Genomic DNA, 19,164 nt, shown 5'->3' on the forward strand with positions numbered 1-19,164 from the left:
TTCTATGTGAAATTTGTAATTTTTTGGCACGATTTAAAAAATTTAGGGCCAATTTTAACCCTTCGTGAACCTTCTTCTTTGATTGAAGTACAAAATGTATTAGAGATCAAAGAAATGAATCGGAAGCTTCTCCTACTAAATTTCATAGTGGTTCAAGTATGTAAATGACATAAGTTAACATTTTCTTGAATTAGAAAACTTATAATAACTACATTTATCATGTATATAGAAGATAAAGAAAACAGATACTTTTTCAAATAAAATGAACTAACTTTTGAGTGTTTCTACATGTATGGGTCCAAATATTGCTAATTCTGACCGCAGCTGTGTTAAATGATTTCTTGACTCTTTTCTTCCAATTTCTTCCAAATTCAAATTGTTTTTCTTATATAAATATCTAATAACAAATTTATATGGAATAACAAGAATGCATGTCTTCCCCAAGAGGATCAATAAAATTGAGAAAGGAAATGGGGAATGTGTCAAAGCAACAACAAAGGCCACCAATGGGTCTTCAATGTAGCGAGAAACTCCCGCACCCGTAGGTGTCCTTCAGCTGGCCCCTTAAAAAATATGTATACTAGTACAGTGATAATGGACGTAATACTAATTATACACAAGAATGATTTTCTAGAAAACTCTTGTCAGATTCCAAAGAGCCTAATCAGAAATGTGAAATTTTACTATTGAGAGTCATATATAAATTTATTTCGCATGTCCTTTGGCACTTAAAATGTATGACAGATTCTTTTTCATATATGAGCCTGGAAATGTCAATTCCCCCCAAAAATTATTTACAGTCAAATTTTAATATTGTTAAAAAGGTAAAAATCATTTTTTTTAATTATTTACAGATCGTGTTGATCATCATCTTATAAGCCATTTAAAAAAGAAACCATCATGCCCATGCTTGGTTGCAATAAAAAATTGTAAGTGAAGGAAATAAAATCAACAGCCAAAAGAAAACATAAACATTGACAAACAATAGACATTAAAAAATATTACAGGTACAATAAACATAGAAATATAGATAGGGAAAAATGACCACCATCTCCGAAACCCCCCAAAAATGTGAATGTGTTCTGGCATCCCTGTAGAACATTAATATCAACTAAATAAATCAATCAAGTTAAATAATAAAGCTCATGCCTACATGTATGAACATGCATATATATAATATATATATGTTCTTCCCTCGCTGGGATTCAACCCATGCTACTGAGATATTGTGACACCAAATCGCCTGCCCGCTAGACCACACAACCACCTGGGCTTATATATATCCAAAATGGCATAAAAACTTGTAGTGAGGTGAAAGTTTGTTTTTTTGACTCCATATAGAAGGCCTTAATGTGACTTTGAGACAAAAAACATTAAACAATAAAAGCACTGTTTCTTTACTTTTGTGTATTTTTGGCTGTGCATATGTACCTATTTTGTGCAAGGTTTTTCTATCTACCTGTATTAGTCATTACTACAGATAGGTACCGTTACAATGCAGATGCCCAACTCACATGTAAAATATGGGAAATCTCTACTTAATTTTGATACAATTTGCGGCTCAAAAGATAATAAGATTTCCAATGTTCAAACAAACTACCCATTTGTAATCAAAACATGAGCATGATGAACAAGTATATATCTGCCATTATCATGATTATAAACATACAAAGTTACACCCTTCTTCCATACTGTCAAGTATTGTACAATGCAATAGCATACGTTTAAAAAATTTAGCATAAAAATGTGATTATCATCTACTTACGCATACAATTACTGAATAAGAATGACACAAGTACAGGTAATAAACAAATAATTAATATATTGTGTCTTTTTTCTATTCCTTATAAACTATCAAAATATTTCCCCTAACTAGTTGTTTATAATAAAAGTCTTTAAATGTAATACATAAATTCACCTGTGCAGGTAAACTTTCCAAAGTAGGAATATCCCATGACACATACATGTACATTGTAATTGTATGTAAAATTTACATGTAAATTATTTTCAAAAAACATCACTGATCATCAAGGATAAGGCCAAATAAACTTATATGTGTGGTTTCAGTAACCCTACCGTCCCTACTTTTTCGGCATAAAAAATAGCCTACCCTAAAGATTTTATTGTGATTTTTCATTAAGCACTGTTAAAGTCATTAGAAACCTCAAATTAAAAAAAAATATGCATATGTTTTTATAACTAAATGGAAAGCTTTCCGTATACAACTTATGTACATATACTTTTTTCTGAGGAAAATTCTTTATTTTTTTCACATTTAGAAGAAGTTTACTTATTTTTAATTGCTAGCTCCTAGGAAGCAATTCGCCGACATATTTTCCGTATGCATAGTGACCTGAGCGTAACCCTCCTCGTAAAAATCCGGTAATCACATTACGCATGGATCTGTCATTAAAATATACAATTATCTGTTTGTACCTGTTAAACACCTGCTAAATACCCATGCTTTTTGTTATTTGTTTACTACATTGTATATGGTGACAATCGGTCAACTTCGACTTCAAAACACGGCATTTAATGAGCAGCCATGTTTGTTAAATCATAACAGACAGAGAGAGAAAAAAATGACGATTATACGATATATTTGCATAAAAAATGATAAAATCGTGCACAGAGGACTAAGTTTATGATATATACATGCATTGGTTCAAGAATTGGATAAACATTATTTTTCGCCACTCACTCGTTTCATATGACTTTAAAGTCAGAATGTTGCTCCCATAGACTCAATGTAAAAAAAAACATAAAATAAAAAAAAAACAGGTGCTCCGCAGGGCACAGCTTTATACGACCGCAGAGGTCGAACCCTGAACAGTTGGGGCAAGTATGGACAAAACATTCAAGCGTGATACAGCTCTGAATTTGGATTGTGATCAAATTTTTGACATTACATGTTTTTTTTTACACAAAACAAATGTCAAGATTTTACAAATCAATTAAAGATTTCTTCTTCAAACTTTTTAAATCTAAAATTAAATAGTTGACACAGCATAGGTTTCTGACACAGAATGAATGTGGTCTAATGAACTTAAAATATTTTTTTTGCCTTTGAGCAATTCACTATGCTGTTGAATATTAATCCTCTCAAAAAAATGTTTGAAGAAATTTTCTTTTTATTTATGAAATCTGAAATGAGAAAAATTTAACCCCCCCCCCTTTTTTTTCACATCCCTGTTTCCCTTTTTCCAAAACTGATATCAATTCAAATTTCTAATGGAGTTTGCAACAATAACTACTCTTTTAAATACATCATAAAATATTAAAATGTAAAATAAAGTGCTTGTTATCACTGAATGGTAAAGATTGGTTGGTAGTAAAAGTGAATATACATTGTTTATTGTATAAAACAATAAAAAAAACTTCATCAGCAACATTTTATATTGGCAAATTTCCAATGAAGTTATTTACATAAAGTTATTGGCAAATAAAAATAGAAAATGACATCATAGTCATATCTGGCAAATGTCCAACATACATTATCTAAAAACATTTTAGATAATATAAGGAAAAAAAGCTTCATCAGCAACATTTTATATTGGCAAATTTCCAATGAAGTTATTTACATAAAGTTATTGGCAAATAAAAATAGAAAATGACATCATAGTCATGTCTGGCAAATTTCCAACATATATTATCAACTTCTATTCTATACAAAGAAAGATAACTCCAATTGAAAATATTGTGCAATTAGATATTTCTTGCTATTGTGCAATACTGTGCAATTGAAAATTGCTTGCTATTGCACAATACTTGATATGGAATCCTGATTTGGACCAACTTGAAAACTGGGCCCATAATCAAAAATCAAAGTACATATTTAGATAAAGCATATATCAAATAAGCCCAAGAATTTAATTTTTGTTAAAATCAAACTTAGTTTAATTTTGGACCCTTTGGACCTTAATGTAGACCATTTGCAAACTGGACCAAAAATTAAGAATCTACATACACAGTTAGATTTGGCATATCAAAGAACCCATTTATTCAATTTTTGATGAACAAAGTTTAATTTTGGACCCCCATTTGGACCAACTTGAAAACTAGGCCAATAATTAAAAATCTAAGTACATTTCTAAATTCAGCATATCAAACAACCCCCAGGATTCAATTTTTGTTAAAATCAAACTAAGTTTAATTTTGGACCCTTTGGACCTTAATGTAGACCAATTTGAAAACGGGACCAAAAATTAAGAATCTGCATACACAGTTAGATTCGGCATACCAAAGAACCCCAATTATTCAATTTTTGATGAAATCAAACAAAGTTTAATTTGGACCCTTTGGGCCCTTTATTCCTAAACTGTTGGGACCAAAACTCCCAAAATCAATACCAACCTTCCTTTTATGGTCATAAACCTTGTGTTTAAATTTCATAGATTTCTATTTACTTAAACTAAAGTTATTGTGCGAAAACCAAGAATAATGCTTATTTGGGCCCTTTTTTTGCCCCTAATTCCTAAACTGTTGGAACCAAAACTCCCAAAATCAATCCCAACCTTTCTTTTGTGGTCATAAACCTTGTGTCAAAATTTCATAGATTTCTATTCACTTAAACTAAAGTTATAGTGCGAAAACCAAGAAAATGCTTATTTGGGCCCTTTTTGGCCCCTTATTCCTAAAAGATTGGGACCAAAACTCCCAAAATCAATCCCAACCTTCCTTTTGTGGTCATAAACCTTATGTTTAAATTTCATAGATTTCTATTCACTTTTACTAAAGTTAGAGTGCGAAAACTAAAAGTATTCGGACGACGACGACGACGACGACGACGACGCAGACGCCAACGTGATAGCAATATACGACGAAAAATTTTTCAAATTTTGCGGTCGTATAAAAACCTACCTACATGTACCTACCCTAACTTTTTTTCAGATGTAACTGAACCACACATACTTTTTTATTTGGCCTAATGTACATGTAAAAGTGTATTACATGTAAACATTAGAACATTATAATGGAGCTTTAATGGTTTTCAATTTATTTTTTAAAAATTATTTAGTTTCAGTATTAAGAAATATTAGATTAATATTGATATAAAAAAAATATGAGGAAATTAAAAATTGATTGATAATTTGGTGTTTAACGCCACTTTTAACACTATTGTGCTATTTTTGTGGTGGTAAGTTTTTAATAATTTAGAAAGACAGAGGGTCAGGAGAGATCCACAACCTTTGGAAGGAAAATTGGCAATTCTAGTCAATTAATATATTGATGTCCAGTGCACCAGTGACCAGTTACTTGCGGATTTCAAACTCACAACCTCAGTGTTGACAGACTGGTGATACAGTAGTACGAATTTAATTATTTTAAAGATAATTTTATCTACAATTCCCCAAAATTTGCTACAGAATAGTCCCTATCCTAGTGGGTTAAAAAAAAAAATTTGCTCTTTGCACCAAAGGAAATTGGCCTGTTTCCAGTTAAATTTGAAAATTTCTCTCAATTCTGATGTCATAAAAGGAATGCTGATTCTTTAATTTTTTAACCAAAAAATGAATTTCTGTTAAGTCATTTCTTTTACTATAATTCACTGTGATACTAGCCACTAATTCTAGCTAGAAAGATGGGTCATACTAGTGCCTCATTCAACATAGTCCCGTACTATATTCTATTCTGGGACATTTATTAGGCCAAATAAAAAAGTATGTGTGGTTCCAGTTACATCTGAAAAAAAGTTAGGGTAGGTAGGGATTTTTTTTTATTTTATGGGTTTTTTTTTACATTGAGTCTATGGGAGCAATATTCTGACTTTAACAGTGCTTAATGAAAAATGACAATAAAATCTTTAGGGTAGGCTATTTTTAAGCCATAAAAAGTAGGGACGGTAGGGTTACTGGAACCACACATATATTTCTATTTGGCCTTATATTGAAGGACAAAAAAATGAGCCAAAATATTGATGGGGAATTGAAAGCACAAGATAATCAAGTAAGCAACAAAAAAATCTCTTCTAAATAATATTATAATAACAAAATGAGGAAAACTGGTGCATCTATTTTGCCTCAAATTTTATTGGTAGACGCAAAAGTGACTGCCATTTATATATTTAGCCACTATCAGTCAGGGGCGTTACTTAACCAAGTTATTTTTTTTAATTACTTATGTAAGTAATTTTTTATTTTAAATACAATAAAATTACTTAATAGAGTTATTTTAATTTTCAATAGAAACATAGACTAAATGTAGTTTTCATGATTTTAAACTACATTTTATATCATAAAATAAAGAATTTATCAAATTTGAGAGGAGTATAGAGATGAAGGGTTACTTTGAAAATAATAACAAAAATATTACTTGAATAAGTTATTTTAAACATTTTTGAAAAAAATAGCAATTACACTTATCTAAGGCACATTTGTAATTGATTTAGGTTACAAATTATAAATAACTTCAGGTCTTAATTAATTCACAAGTATCTATCTATTTATATCAGTCTACCTTCAAGATTTTAGAGGAAAATGATAATGTAATAGTCCCAAGAGACCAATCTTTGACCCAGAAGCATCGGTATGAAAGATAAGTGCGTGGAAAGTTAATTAGTGTTTCTGAAGAATTAGTTTTTATATATCAAGGGAAAAATAACCAGATAACTGTGAAAATTATTTAAAGCTAGTAAAATCTGCATTCTTGGACACCTATAAAAATAATATTCAGAAAAATAACTTATATAAGTTATATTTAAATAAGCCTCGTTTTCAACATTACTTGTATAGGTAATTTTAATTGTTACTTGTTTAAGTAATGCCCCTGACTGACTATACTAGATTACAATAAATTATACAGGTTGGGTATTTGATAGTCAATATGAAGCAGAAAAAAAAAATATTACTGTAAATTGATATCAAATTTTTCAGTGCAAAATATATATATTTATGCATGGGGATAACACCCATTTATGAGGATCTTCTCAAACATGCGATAATTTCACAAATTGATGCAGGTAATTTGTGGTATTAGAAGAAAAAGAGGTAATTATGAGATTCATCATGTTTATCTTTTATAGTAAATACCAATAATTCTAGAATCTAACACAAACTATAAGTCAGACATCAGGACCACCACTACACTTAAAATTAGCTTTAAGAGGACTCTCCTGTTGCAGAATATCTGCATCTCAAATTGGCAGACATTGAACTTATAGTGACTTACGAATACTGTTCACCTACTGACAGTACTGTAGCCACAATCCTGTCCTTTTTTCATTCAATTGTCATGATTGTTATATGAAAGAATGTGACTCACTGATCACCAAATATTTACTTGCACTAAGTAACATGATGGGTGAAACTGGTAGAGCAGAAACAGATTACCCTGAGGGAGGGAAGGACCTTTACCGAGACTTCGGGATCAGCTGTTTTTAAGCTCAGGAATTTCGTGATTGATGCTTTCCCAATCCAGGAAGTCTTTTTCGAATATCTGGATGTCAGGATTTAAATGTCCTTTAATTTGGGGCCTCAGGATTTTATGTTTTTAAGCCCGGGATTTTGGGATCAGGACCCCCTCCCCCATGCTTCTACCCTACAACGCAGAGCATCAATAGAGTTTGAACATGGTTTTTCATTGTCTTTGTGTTGTCCAATCTTTATTTTTCTGTGCAGTGTTCATTGGCTTATTAATCTATAAGTCAGGGATATTTTTTCGATCATGGTGCCGTCTGATTTTATTTGTTTTTGATTTTTAACTGTTTTGTGCTCTCTTCCTCTTTTTACACCAGTCAACAATTTTGCCTATTTTAATTTCTCATGTGACAGAAAAATGCATTCTTGTTTTTAAAATATATCATATTAAAGATTTATCTTTGGATCTATTACATATCTTATACATTTACCATTAATCTGTAAAGAGAAAAACGACTTATTTCCTACACTTGATTAGTGCAGCGAGTCGTTCCCGCCCCTTCCTTTCGGAAATTTCCAGGAGCTTTCTAATCATAATATGTAAAGTCTAGAGAACAAAACAAATTCTAAACTAATGTCGAAATCGGAAAATAACATCCGGAAAATCATTATAGAAATTTTTTGTTATATATATTCATATATATAATCATATATATATATGGTAAACTGAATTGGTCATTTTTTAAGTGTTTGGCATCAGGAACTTATATATCAACGCTAGTTATACTTTGAGTAAAAGCCAGAATTGGTGTCTTCAACGTATACATACAGATACAGATCATAGCCAGAAATTAGTAGTGGTTTTGCTAATTAATATTCAATTGAGATCCACAAATTCTGTTAATGGCTAAATCTCTTTTAGTTTATCTATATATATATTTTTTAAATTCAAAAATTTAATTTAAGTGCACATTTCTCTATGTGTATGCATATTTCTTCTATTATTATGTAAATGCTTATAAACAAACTGCAGTAAAACTCTAAGGTGCTTATCATATTCCTGCAATTGTCAAAAAATATAATTATATACATAAATATCTAGTAATTGGTTGCTGTGTGTACATGGGAGAAAAATACCCTTATATCTAATCAGTTGAGGCTGCATATCATTTGTATGCAACTCAAAACACCATATCTGTTTAAAGGGGAATAATCCTTACAGAAATTATTTGATTGTCTCCCATATTACTTTCTATTCCATGTGCATGCAATAACTGTTCAGAGTTCTATTGTCATGTATTTCATTTTATTATTTCATTGTTATAACAAATCATTGTAATCATTGTATGAAATTTAAAACCCGCAAGGGTCCATAATTGGATTAATAAAGTATTCTTATTCTTATTCTTATTCTTATTCATAATATGTAAATGAGAATTGTACCACGTGATAGTACTTTGAACTGGACTGGCTTGATAGGCTTGATATCATTAAAATCTTTAAAACACGGATATTATAGGTTGCCCGTCACAGAGTCCTTTTTTACAATCACTTTGATATTTCCGTAAAGTTGTCAGGCGGTCAAAATCAAAACAATGAACGCGAATTTAGAGAATTTTTCGTGCCTTCGTGAGTTTATTCTTCTTGAAATAGTGACATTTTAATTTTACGTGGGAACCTAGAGTTCAACGACTACACATACAAGGTTTGGACTTGCTTATTCTTTGGCAATTCAAGTTTCATATTTCACCCCGGCAACCTGTTTTTGTAATGACCTTGTAGGCCAATTTTCAACACTAAGTTTGCAAATTTGACGTTTCAGCCATTTTAGCCTGTATTTTACACTGCAATATTAAAAGCCTCTCGCTTCGATTTTTAAAATAGCTCAGGAACCTGTATTTTTGCAACAACAGTCATTATGTTTCGTTTAAATGGTGTATAATGTTGTGTATATTCATTTTCTGCCCCGGCAACCTGTCTATCACTTAAATTAAAATTAAAACAGACATTTTTTCAAAATTCCCTATCATTTTAATGTAATTCCGTGACCCGTATCCGATTTCTTTAGTATAATATTCAAATAAGCAAAGTGGCGTTGATTTCTGGATATGTACAGATTATACTGTTCCCAGTTGACATCAATTGAAAAATCGTCAAGCAATCAAGAAATCAAAATTGAAATAAAATGACTGAGAATTAAACAAAATAAAAATATAATAAAAATCATTATGGCATATTCTTTTTTTTTTCAATGCACGGATACATGTGATGTAGTTTTTGCAAGGGCTGGATGTTTAAAACAAAATAATTAAGATTTCTCACGCAAATACATTCCGATTATTTTAAAATTAAATTGAATATATGTTTACCTAGTTTAAACGTGATGATCAGGCAAAGTTATACATAGGTAGAATTGTCACTATATATATATACAGAAAAGCAGAAACACTACTTTTTAGGATTGTATGTAGATATAAGACTATCATGAAGACGCAACGTCAGATATTGCTACCATTTAGCGTAACAGAAAAATAACGTAACCTGAGATCACCCCAAGTTTTTTGGTGGGGTTGGTGTTGTTTAATATTTAGTGTTCTATGTTATGGCATGTGTGCTGTTTGTCTTTTTCATTTTTAGCCATCGCGTTGTCAGTTTGTTTTAGATTTATGAGTTTGACTGTCCCTTTGGTATCTTTCATCCCTCTTTTAATTTGGAAACACGCACTATCAAATTGTTCCTGCTCTCCTTGTTGGGTAAATGCAAAGTATAACATACAAGTAGAAATGCCGCGAGATTCTGATGCAATATGATTTTATAATTTACATAGGATATTAATTTTTATTGCTAGTAAGTATGTGTTTTTTGGAAATACTGCTGCATTATATATTCAACCCGAGTATGATTTTATTCAAGCAGTTGTACACGAGACAATACAAGGCTTAGTATTGATGATACTGAAGTTTTCTTACTTTTTGATTGTCTAATAGATGTGAAGTTTTTAATATGTGCATCATTTCGTTTTTTGCTTCTGTAAATACCAAAGATTGAAAGACGTTATAAAATTGAACTCGTTTTGAATAAATTCCGGAGAAAGTCTTGATGGAAAATAAAAACATGTGAGGCTCAGACTAAGTTACCGAATAAGAGTCATTACCGAGTCTGTACTATTGGTATATCAAAATTTTATCTTTGGCAATTCTTGTTATAGTAAAATTATGAATTGCCAAAGACAAAATTTTAATATAACACTATCATAAAAACTGACAGGTTCAACATGTGAAATAGGATCTGCTGCTTACCCGTTCGGAGAACCTGGGATCACTCCCAGATTTTAGTGGCGTCCGTGTTGCTCAATTTGTCTAAAATAGTTTTCTACCTTATTTTATGTACTAAGTTTGTCTGTTTGCCTCTTTTTTTATATTTAGACATGGTGTTGTCAGTTTAGTTTCTCAGTTGTGTGACAGGGGTGGATCCAGGATTTTGGAAGGGGGGGAAGTAATAAATTTTGGGGACCATTTTTTTTGGCTAAAAAACATAAAATAAGTGTAAAATGCATTTAATACGCCCGGTTTTTTTTAGAGTGTAATGGAGTATAATTTTCTGTTGGGTGGAATTGTGATAAAGAAGTCAATACGTCCTTGCTCAATACTTTGAAGGCATCATCCTTATCCTAAACATGTGTTACTGTAATCTGAATTTCAAAATGACTGAGTGACGGATTTTTTTCGACATACTTGTCAACTCCACCGTAGCGAATCACATAACTTTGACATAATCAATAATATATATTACAGTGAATACGAGCGAAAAATATCTTTATAAGTGGAGAACTGTCGCATTAAAATTAAATACACAACAAAATTCACAAAGTCTAGGCTGATTATTAATCATTTTATAAAAAAAAAAAAAGTGCCAGCAAAAAAGGGGGGCGTGGCGCCCTCTACGCCCCCTCTGAATCCGCGACTGTGTGACTTATAAGTTATAAACTCTGGTAACTTTAGCCTCTCTGTCAATGTCCGTCTACATATCAAAATGTGAGGCATCCAAGTTTAAGAATATTGACATCATCACATTTTTTTATTATGTAAATCTGCTTGAAAATTTTGACCACAAACTTTCACTGAATGTGTCGGACTTTAATTGATTCTATGGCAATTTATCATATTTCAGAGAAAAAAATCCATGTTGATGGACTTGGATTAATACTAACCAATGGAAATGAGTATGAAATTTCCAGGTAAACAAACACTCATGATAGACAAGGAAGAAAGCACAAAACCTCCAAGTTAAGATAAATAACACTTCATTTGTCATTAAGAAAACAAAGAAAATCTGCTACCCAAATGCTGGCTACGTCAAAACCAGAAGGAAAATTCACAAGTTTAAACTTCACGCATATACAATTAACGATATCATTTTGATTAATGATTTCCAACCAAAATGGAATTATTCCAGGAAAAACTAGGATCGTTTAAACAGAGTATTTCGAAAATATTTCATAGTCCTACATTTTTCATTAACCAAATGTTGGGTAATATCGGTAATGTGTCTAGGTACAGGGGCGAATACAGGAATTTTCGAAATGGGGGGTGCTAACCCAGGGCAAAGGGGGGGGGGGTGCAAAGGGGTGCAAAACATATGTCCCGATACAAATGCATTGATCGGCAAAAATAAAGGGGGGTGCGCACCCCCGGACCCCCCCCCCCCTGGATCCGCCACTGAGGTATTTGGGCTTCTACATTGCGGCAACGCACGTTAAAATGTGACTCTTATGTTTGTCCACCTGGTATTACAATGGTGTTCGTACAGTTGAAGTTTTTGTAGATTACTCAGACATTGGACGCTGAACTCCCACCATGGTGATTTTTCGTTTTATTTCACATTGCAGGCAAGTATATGTGAATGAATTTATTAGTGTCTCTTTATCCAGAAATGGGTTAAACATCATAATATATACATAATATAAGTATTCCAAAAATTATATTTGACATTGGACGCTGAACTCCCACCATGGTGATTTTTTGTTTTATTTCACATTACAGGCAAGTATATGTGAATGAATTTATTAGTGTCTCTTTATCCAGAAATGGGTTAAACATCATAATATATACATAATATAAGTATTCCAAAAATTATATTTGACATTGGACGCTGAACTCCCACCATGGTGATTTTTTGTTTTATTTCACATTACAGGCAAGTATATGTGAATGAATTTATTAGTGTCTCTTTATCCAGAAATGGGTTAAACATCATAATATATACATAATATAAGTATTCCAAAAATTATATTTTGACGTTTATGGTGCACATTTTACAAACACGTATATCAAGGGCACTTTTTCTGACAAAAATGTTGGTTAAAAATTCAAATACCGACAATGACCATCTAAAATTTCTCTAAGATCGGTCTAATAAAAGACCACACTCCCGAGCGTATCACAACACTACACATTTATCAGAGTAATTATTATCTAACCTGTTCTACCTGTCCTAATGAAATGACTTGAATCACTTTTTATATATTCATACTTGTCAGGAACGAGGTTTATTTATGTAGCGACAGAAATTTTTACATTTGTACTATGCATATTATTAGTATAGTGTTGTTGTTCTCGTCTTGTTATAAATGTTTTGGATATTATCAATTTCAGGCCTTTATTCCAAATGGACTAAATGTTAAAGACCCATGCGATGCCACACAGATATGGAAAGGTGTTGGTCATATGGGACCACTGGGCTCTGGGCCGCGAAATCCATTTGGTGAAGACTTCAAACTAAATGGTTTCGTAAGTATGCTAATATTTATCATACATGATCATAAATGACCACATGTGTCTGGAAACTGAATCTGTCCTTTGGTGACGCACCATGATTGAACAATTGTGGTTTTAAAGAGCATTAGAAACAAACAAACAACAAACAAGTATAGATACACTTCTGACTTTTGACAGATATTGAAAGAGGTACGTATCTAGCAGTATAGAGTTCATGCAAGAAGACAAAGGAGGAAATTGGTAACCAGCAAATAAAACGTCGTCCAATTCAGTCTGGGGAAAACAGAAAGTTATCTCTGTTTTAAAGATTCATTGGTCAATCATTGCTCTCAAGAAAACTAAATTGTACAAAGGAACTCAAATGGTAAAATTGAAGTCGTCTCTTCGACTGAAGTTTTACGGACGCAATCATAATTTGATGAACCATTTTTGAAAATGTATGTTATAGGTGACCCATAATGTTTCATGACGCTTGATTATACCATTAAACTGTATTATATCAATATTCCTCGCTTGTTGCCATCACAAATTATCTAGTAAAACATCTTATATAAAGCACCGTCACCTACCGCTTATATTGCATTTCCGTAAACTTTTTACCTTTTTACAAATATTCCATGTAAGCAACTTAAGAATTATTCGAAACACTTTTAATGTTGCTGGCATATTGCGGTCAATTAAGCCAACATGGCGATCGTGACTATAGAAGACAATCAACTCTAGAGGGGCTTTACATAATAGAGAATAATGGGGGAAATGTGCAGAAAATTCAACAAAAGATAAAAGAGAAAAATAGGGCAATAAACAAATAAAGAAGAGAGAATAATGGATAGCCCAAATATAAAGAATAAATAATAATTGGCCAAATCTATAAAGAATAGAGAATAATTATGATAACAAAAAACAACACAGAAAAATAAATAATCCTTTATTGCTAGTAATCATCTGTGAGATGACAGTGCAATAGCCGACCTTCTTAAAAGTCAGAAATATAACGTAACTCGCTGACTACTTGGAGCATAGAAAATCAGATTTTTATTAATTTAAAATGTAAAAATACTATAGTGACTTCTAGAATCATTATAAAATACGCCACATTAGCCCCATGATTTGCTTCTTTATATAATCGTCAAATATTTCTAAGGTCATGAACCCAGGACAGGCATTTACATATATAGGCAATAAAGCTGCCATATAAATGGTCTGTTACATCGAATAACGAAAGTACAATGACCAATGTCCTCATATTTGATAGGAAATATCTGTTTTAATGTATTTTGTAACTAGAGAAAATTGACGCCCATTTGTAAAATATAAAAGTAAAAAAATTAGATGTAAACTTAAACTAGTACGTATTGATGGAATTTCATCAAAGAAAATCAAAAGATTTTTAAGAGGCCTCGGTGGCCGAGTTGTGCAAGTAATCGTACTAATCGTTTTGTAAAAAGTGGTGTAAACGGGGAAAATCTGATAAAAAAATTCTTGATTCTTATATGAATAAACTACACAAAAAACCATTTAAATATCGTTTCATCTCGGCCTCTAGTAAGTGTTCTACAACTAATCTTTCGGTGCTCTTAACTAGTTCATTAACTGCTATTAAAGAGCTTATCATAAACTATTGTAATAAAATATATGAACATAGTGGTATAAACCATTTTTGGAGTGTAAAAAAATTCTTTGGATGTTTTTAGATAAATTACGTGCTTTTGATGGTCCTTTTGATTTTGTTGATAGTTTTTATTTTTCTACTCTTTACACTACACTTCCGCACTATCTTATTAAACAAAAGTTTTCCTATTTAATTAAATGGTCGTTTGGTAAAGCTGAATGTAAATATATTTGCTGCAATTCATTTAAAGCCTTTTTCTCTAATGAGAAAAGTAAATATGCTAGATATACTTACTGGAGATATGATGAGATGATTGAAGCTTTTAATTTTCTCCTTGATAATATTTATTTACGTTTCGGCAACAAAGTTTATCGACAGGTTGTAGGTATCCCCATGGGCACTGATTGTGCCCTTTAATAGCAGACTTGTTTTTGTACTGTTACGAATCACAGTTTATGACTAAACTCAGTAAAGAACCGTCGAAATTGCATTTAATTGATAAATTCAACAACACTTACCGTTATCTTGATGATATTTTTTCGTTAAATAATCAAGAATTTTCTCAATATACTGCTTGAATTTACCCCAAGGAACTTACTTTAAATAAATCAAATTTATTCGGTAATAACTGTCCTTTCCTGGATTTAGATATTTCGGTTTTAAACGGGAAACTCCACACTGAAATTTACGACAAAAGAGACGATTTTCCGTTCCCTATTGTTAATTTTCCATTTTTAGATGGTGATGTTCCTTTGGCACCATCTTACGGTGTTTATATTTCACAACTCGTTCGCTATGCCCGTGTCTGTTGTGATGTTTTTGATTTTAACGAACACAATCTATGTATTACTGGTAAATTATTAAACCGTCAGGGATATCGTTACCATAAATTACTTAAAACCTTTACTAAATTTTTCCATAGATATAAAGATTTGGTTATGAAGTTTGGTGGTACCTGTAGAAAACTTATTTCAAACGGGATAGAACATCCTCATTTTTACGGAAATGTTGTTAACCGTGCCCGGAAATTTAGAAATGATCCATGTAAACTTGTCGCTCCTTTAAATATACTTATTCTAAAAGGTTACCTATTCAACACTGTAATATGATCATTGAATATTGTTTTTATTGGTATAAATATTGATTTTATTATCAGTAAATTAAAAGCTAACTAAATATTACTAGTATGGTATATACATATACATATTCATGGATCTACAATCTGTCGATACCTGTAACTTGGTATTGCACAAGGTCATGTTTTTCTCTGGCTGTTTATGACGTCTTTACACTAAATTCATTGGATGTTGGATGTGTACGGATTGATAGTTTAGTCTTAGATGCATGATTTTTTTATTAGTTGTTAGTGGCTTTGAACTAGCTGTCAGATAACTGCGAGTACTCTCAGATCTGTTCATTGTGTCTTTTTGTGTCGGGATTTATAAGTACCCGGCCACGTCCACTTGTATTTTTGTCTATCTGATGAGTTAAGCATTTTTCAACTGATTTTTATAGTTTGTTCTTATGTTGTACTGTTATACCATGTCCCAGGTTAGGTGGAGGGTTGGGATCCCTCTAACATGTTTAACCCCGCCACATTATTTATGTATGTGCCTGTCCCAAGTCACTGAGGAGCCTGTAATTCAGTGGTTGTCGTTTGTTTATGTGTTACATATTTGTTTTTCGTTCATTTTTTTTAATATAAAAAAGGCCGTTAGTTTTCTCGTTTGAATTGTTTTACATTGTCTTATCGGGGCCTTTGAAGCTGACTATGCGGTATGGGCTTTGCTAATTGTTGGAGGCCGTACGGTGACCTACAGTTGTTAATGCCTGTGTCATTTTGGTCTTTTGTGGATAGTTGTCTCATTGGCAATCATACCACTTCTTCTTTTTTTATATAATGTATCACTAGCTGATGCTGGATCTCTTCGGACAACACATTTCTGGTTTCATTCATCAAGCCAAACTGACCATCACGAAATAGCACAATGATGCTAAAAGTGGCGTTAAACACCAATCAATCAAGCAATTAATCAAAAGATTACGGTTTGCTGAGTTTTGTAATGTGTCGATCAGTCCTCAATCGTTAAGCCTCTAGTGACTCCGCTACCCGCCGTTAGAAGCAGGGGGTACGCGTATATATACGGTATCGGCCGAGTTGTGACGATTCGATCAGTCCTGTTATTTGAGGATGTTGCCAGGATTTCTAAAATCCACAAGCTTTGTTTGACAAATTGTTGTACTTCTTCTTTAAACTCGGCCTTCGAGACAGATAGCTGATGTATTCATACAATCATTGTATCGCGGTCAAATATTGTAGATGAAAACATAGTCGAGATCAGTATTCGAATCCAATAGTCACATTTCCCATAATTTTCTTTTTTTTTGTCTAAATTCCTTATTATAAATGTAATGTATCGATACACGATTGTTGGAGTGAAAACGATGTTTTAAATTTCCTGCTACAAATAAGAATGTTACATATAATGTCAAATTTTACAACAAAAGTGACAAGTAATTAATAAAATATTCATATGTTATTCAATTATGAAAAATGCAAATTTTGAACTTCTGAAGACAGCCACTATATCCATCATGTCCATATCGTCCTTGTGCAAGGAACTGATTATTCTAGTTTCAAATAACCCTCGTAAATCATTCTAGATCTTTCTAAGGGGAGCCAGTTTAGCTGCGGTGTTTTATACACAGCATCATCAAAACAGACAATATGGCACGAATGCATAGTTGGTTAAAACAAACTGAAATGATTTAATATCATACAAATAAGTTGAAGTTTAATTCGAATGGCCTTGTGCCAATTTTTGGTCATTCGTTAAATGATCACACGAGGAATGATCAAAGAGGTTTCCCCAAAACAGTAGTATAAGCATATGGAAAAGATTTTCGTTTTTTAATACACATTTGAGATAATGTTCTTTTCACCATTTTGACCACTGTTGACAGTTTTTTTTTATGCGAAACATTAAGTCTGTCTTTACGTACGTTCGAAAATTATTTTCCGTTCTCTAACTTAAGTTTGCTTCAACCAACAGTTTCTAAACTTATAAACAATTTATGTTACCACAAAACACATGCAGGTCGAATTTGAGTTTGGGAGGCGTCACTTTCATCGTTCTGGAGTTATGTCCCTTTAAAACGCCAATAGATACATTCTCTATTTTTAATTTTTAATGCCTCATTTATGGGTATTATGTGTTTTGGTGCGTTCGTTCGTCCGTTCCGTTTGTCCCGCTTCAGTTTTTGGTCAAGGTAGTATTTGTTGAAGTTAAAAGTCCAATCAACTTAAAACTTAGTACATATTCCCCATGATATGATCTTTCTGATTTTAATGCCAACTTATTGTTGACCTCAATATCACTGTCCACTGAACATAGCAAATGAAAGTTCGCTAGGGGCATCTGTGTTCTATGAACACTTTTTTGTTTCACAGCAATTTTCCAACTTTTTATGATAGTTTGACTTTTACAAGTTTAAGACTAATTAATAGCCATTGTAAACATCACATATTGTACAATCTCGGTACATGTGGACGGAGAAACGGATTGATGATTGATGTATGCGAATGAAATAATTGATTTTATATCCCTATTAAAAAAACGTATTTGATTTGTGTTTCTACCATTTATAAGTCAATCAACTTATACATAATTATTTTTTCACAAAACAAAAATCGTCCAATTTAAGGGGTTTACTTGTTACGTCAACACCAACCATTTCGAGTTTTTCTCAGTGGCGGACCCAGGGGGAGGGGGGTCCGATGGTTGGAACCCCACCTTTTTTTTGGGACGATCAATGCATTTGAATGGGGACATATAGTTGGACCCCCCTTTTGTCCTGGGTTGGGAACCCTCCCTTTTTAAAATGGCTGGATCCGCCCCTGTTTCCGTATACTGATAAGGGTGTGGATCGGGATTAACAGAATAGCTGATAAGGGGTAAACAATACTAGTATATAGAAAAGAGAAAATTGAATCAAGAATTGAAGAATAAAGAATATTTAGGTGATAAGATATAAAGAATAGAGAAAAATAGGCAAATGGTATAAACAATAGAGAAAAATGGCAGAAATATTTTTAGAATATAGAAATGGTAAACCCTAATTGATAGAATAATAATATCGTATTTTCACTTTACAATTAGAACTGATACAAATGAAATACTTTTAACAGTATTTTATCTTAATAGAAATGGACAACCGATTTATGTTGGAAGGATTCTGACCAAGATGGACGGTACAACGGATATGAGTTAGGTGACCCATGGTGTTTATGGACTCCTGGTAGCAAACAACCGTTATACCCACCTCTCTCACATCCAGGTACAAGTTATATAAAGAATCATTAAAAACTATAAGAAGATGTCAACATGGTAGGAGTGTAAATGAGACAACTATCAAAATA

The 19,164-nt window shown here is 32.2% G+C and overlaps 2 protein-coding genes across 7 annotated transcripts in view; one reads left to right on the forward strand and one right to left on the reverse strand.

Moving 5' to 3' along the window:
• LOC143083541 (uncharacterized) overlaps positions 1-7,941 on the reverse strand; it is a 73,230-nt gene extending 65,289 nt beyond the window's left edge. The window contains exon 1 of one of the 3 annotated variants that reach the window (XM_076259790.1): positions 7,847-7,941. The gene's annotated coding sequence lies outside the window, so the exon portion shown is untranslated. Of the gene's footprint in view, positions 1-1,765; positions 1,790-7,846 lie in introns of those variants that run through there. The other 2 variants (XM_076259792.1, XM_076259791.1) reach the window with 2 other exon arrangements.
• The window catches only part of LOC143083543 (dopamine beta-hydroxylase-like), a 284,123-nt gene that overhangs the window by 38,577 nt on the left and 226,382 nt on the right, over positions 1-19,164 (forward strand). For 2 of the 4 annotated variants that reach the window (XM_076259804.1, XM_076259805.1), the window contains exons 3-4: positions 13,010-13,144; positions 18,950-19,082. In XM_076259804.1, the coding sequence (XP_076115919.1) occupies positions 13,082-13,144; positions 18,950-19,082 (196 nt within the window). In that variant the 5' untranslated portion in view covers positions 13,010-13,081. Of the gene's footprint in view, positions 1-12,866; positions 13,145-18,949; positions 19,083-19,164 lie in introns of those variants that run through there. The other 2 variants (XM_076259806.1, XM_076259803.1) reach the window with 2 other exon arrangements.

Source organism: Mytilus galloprovincialis, chromosome 7, assembly GCF_965363235.1.
Source record: "Mytilus galloprovincialis chromosome 7, xbMytGall1.hap1.1, whole genome shotgun sequence".
Classification (NCBI taxonomy): domain Eukaryota; kingdom Metazoa; phylum Mollusca; class Bivalvia; order Mytilida; family Mytilidae; genus Mytilus; species Mytilus galloprovincialis.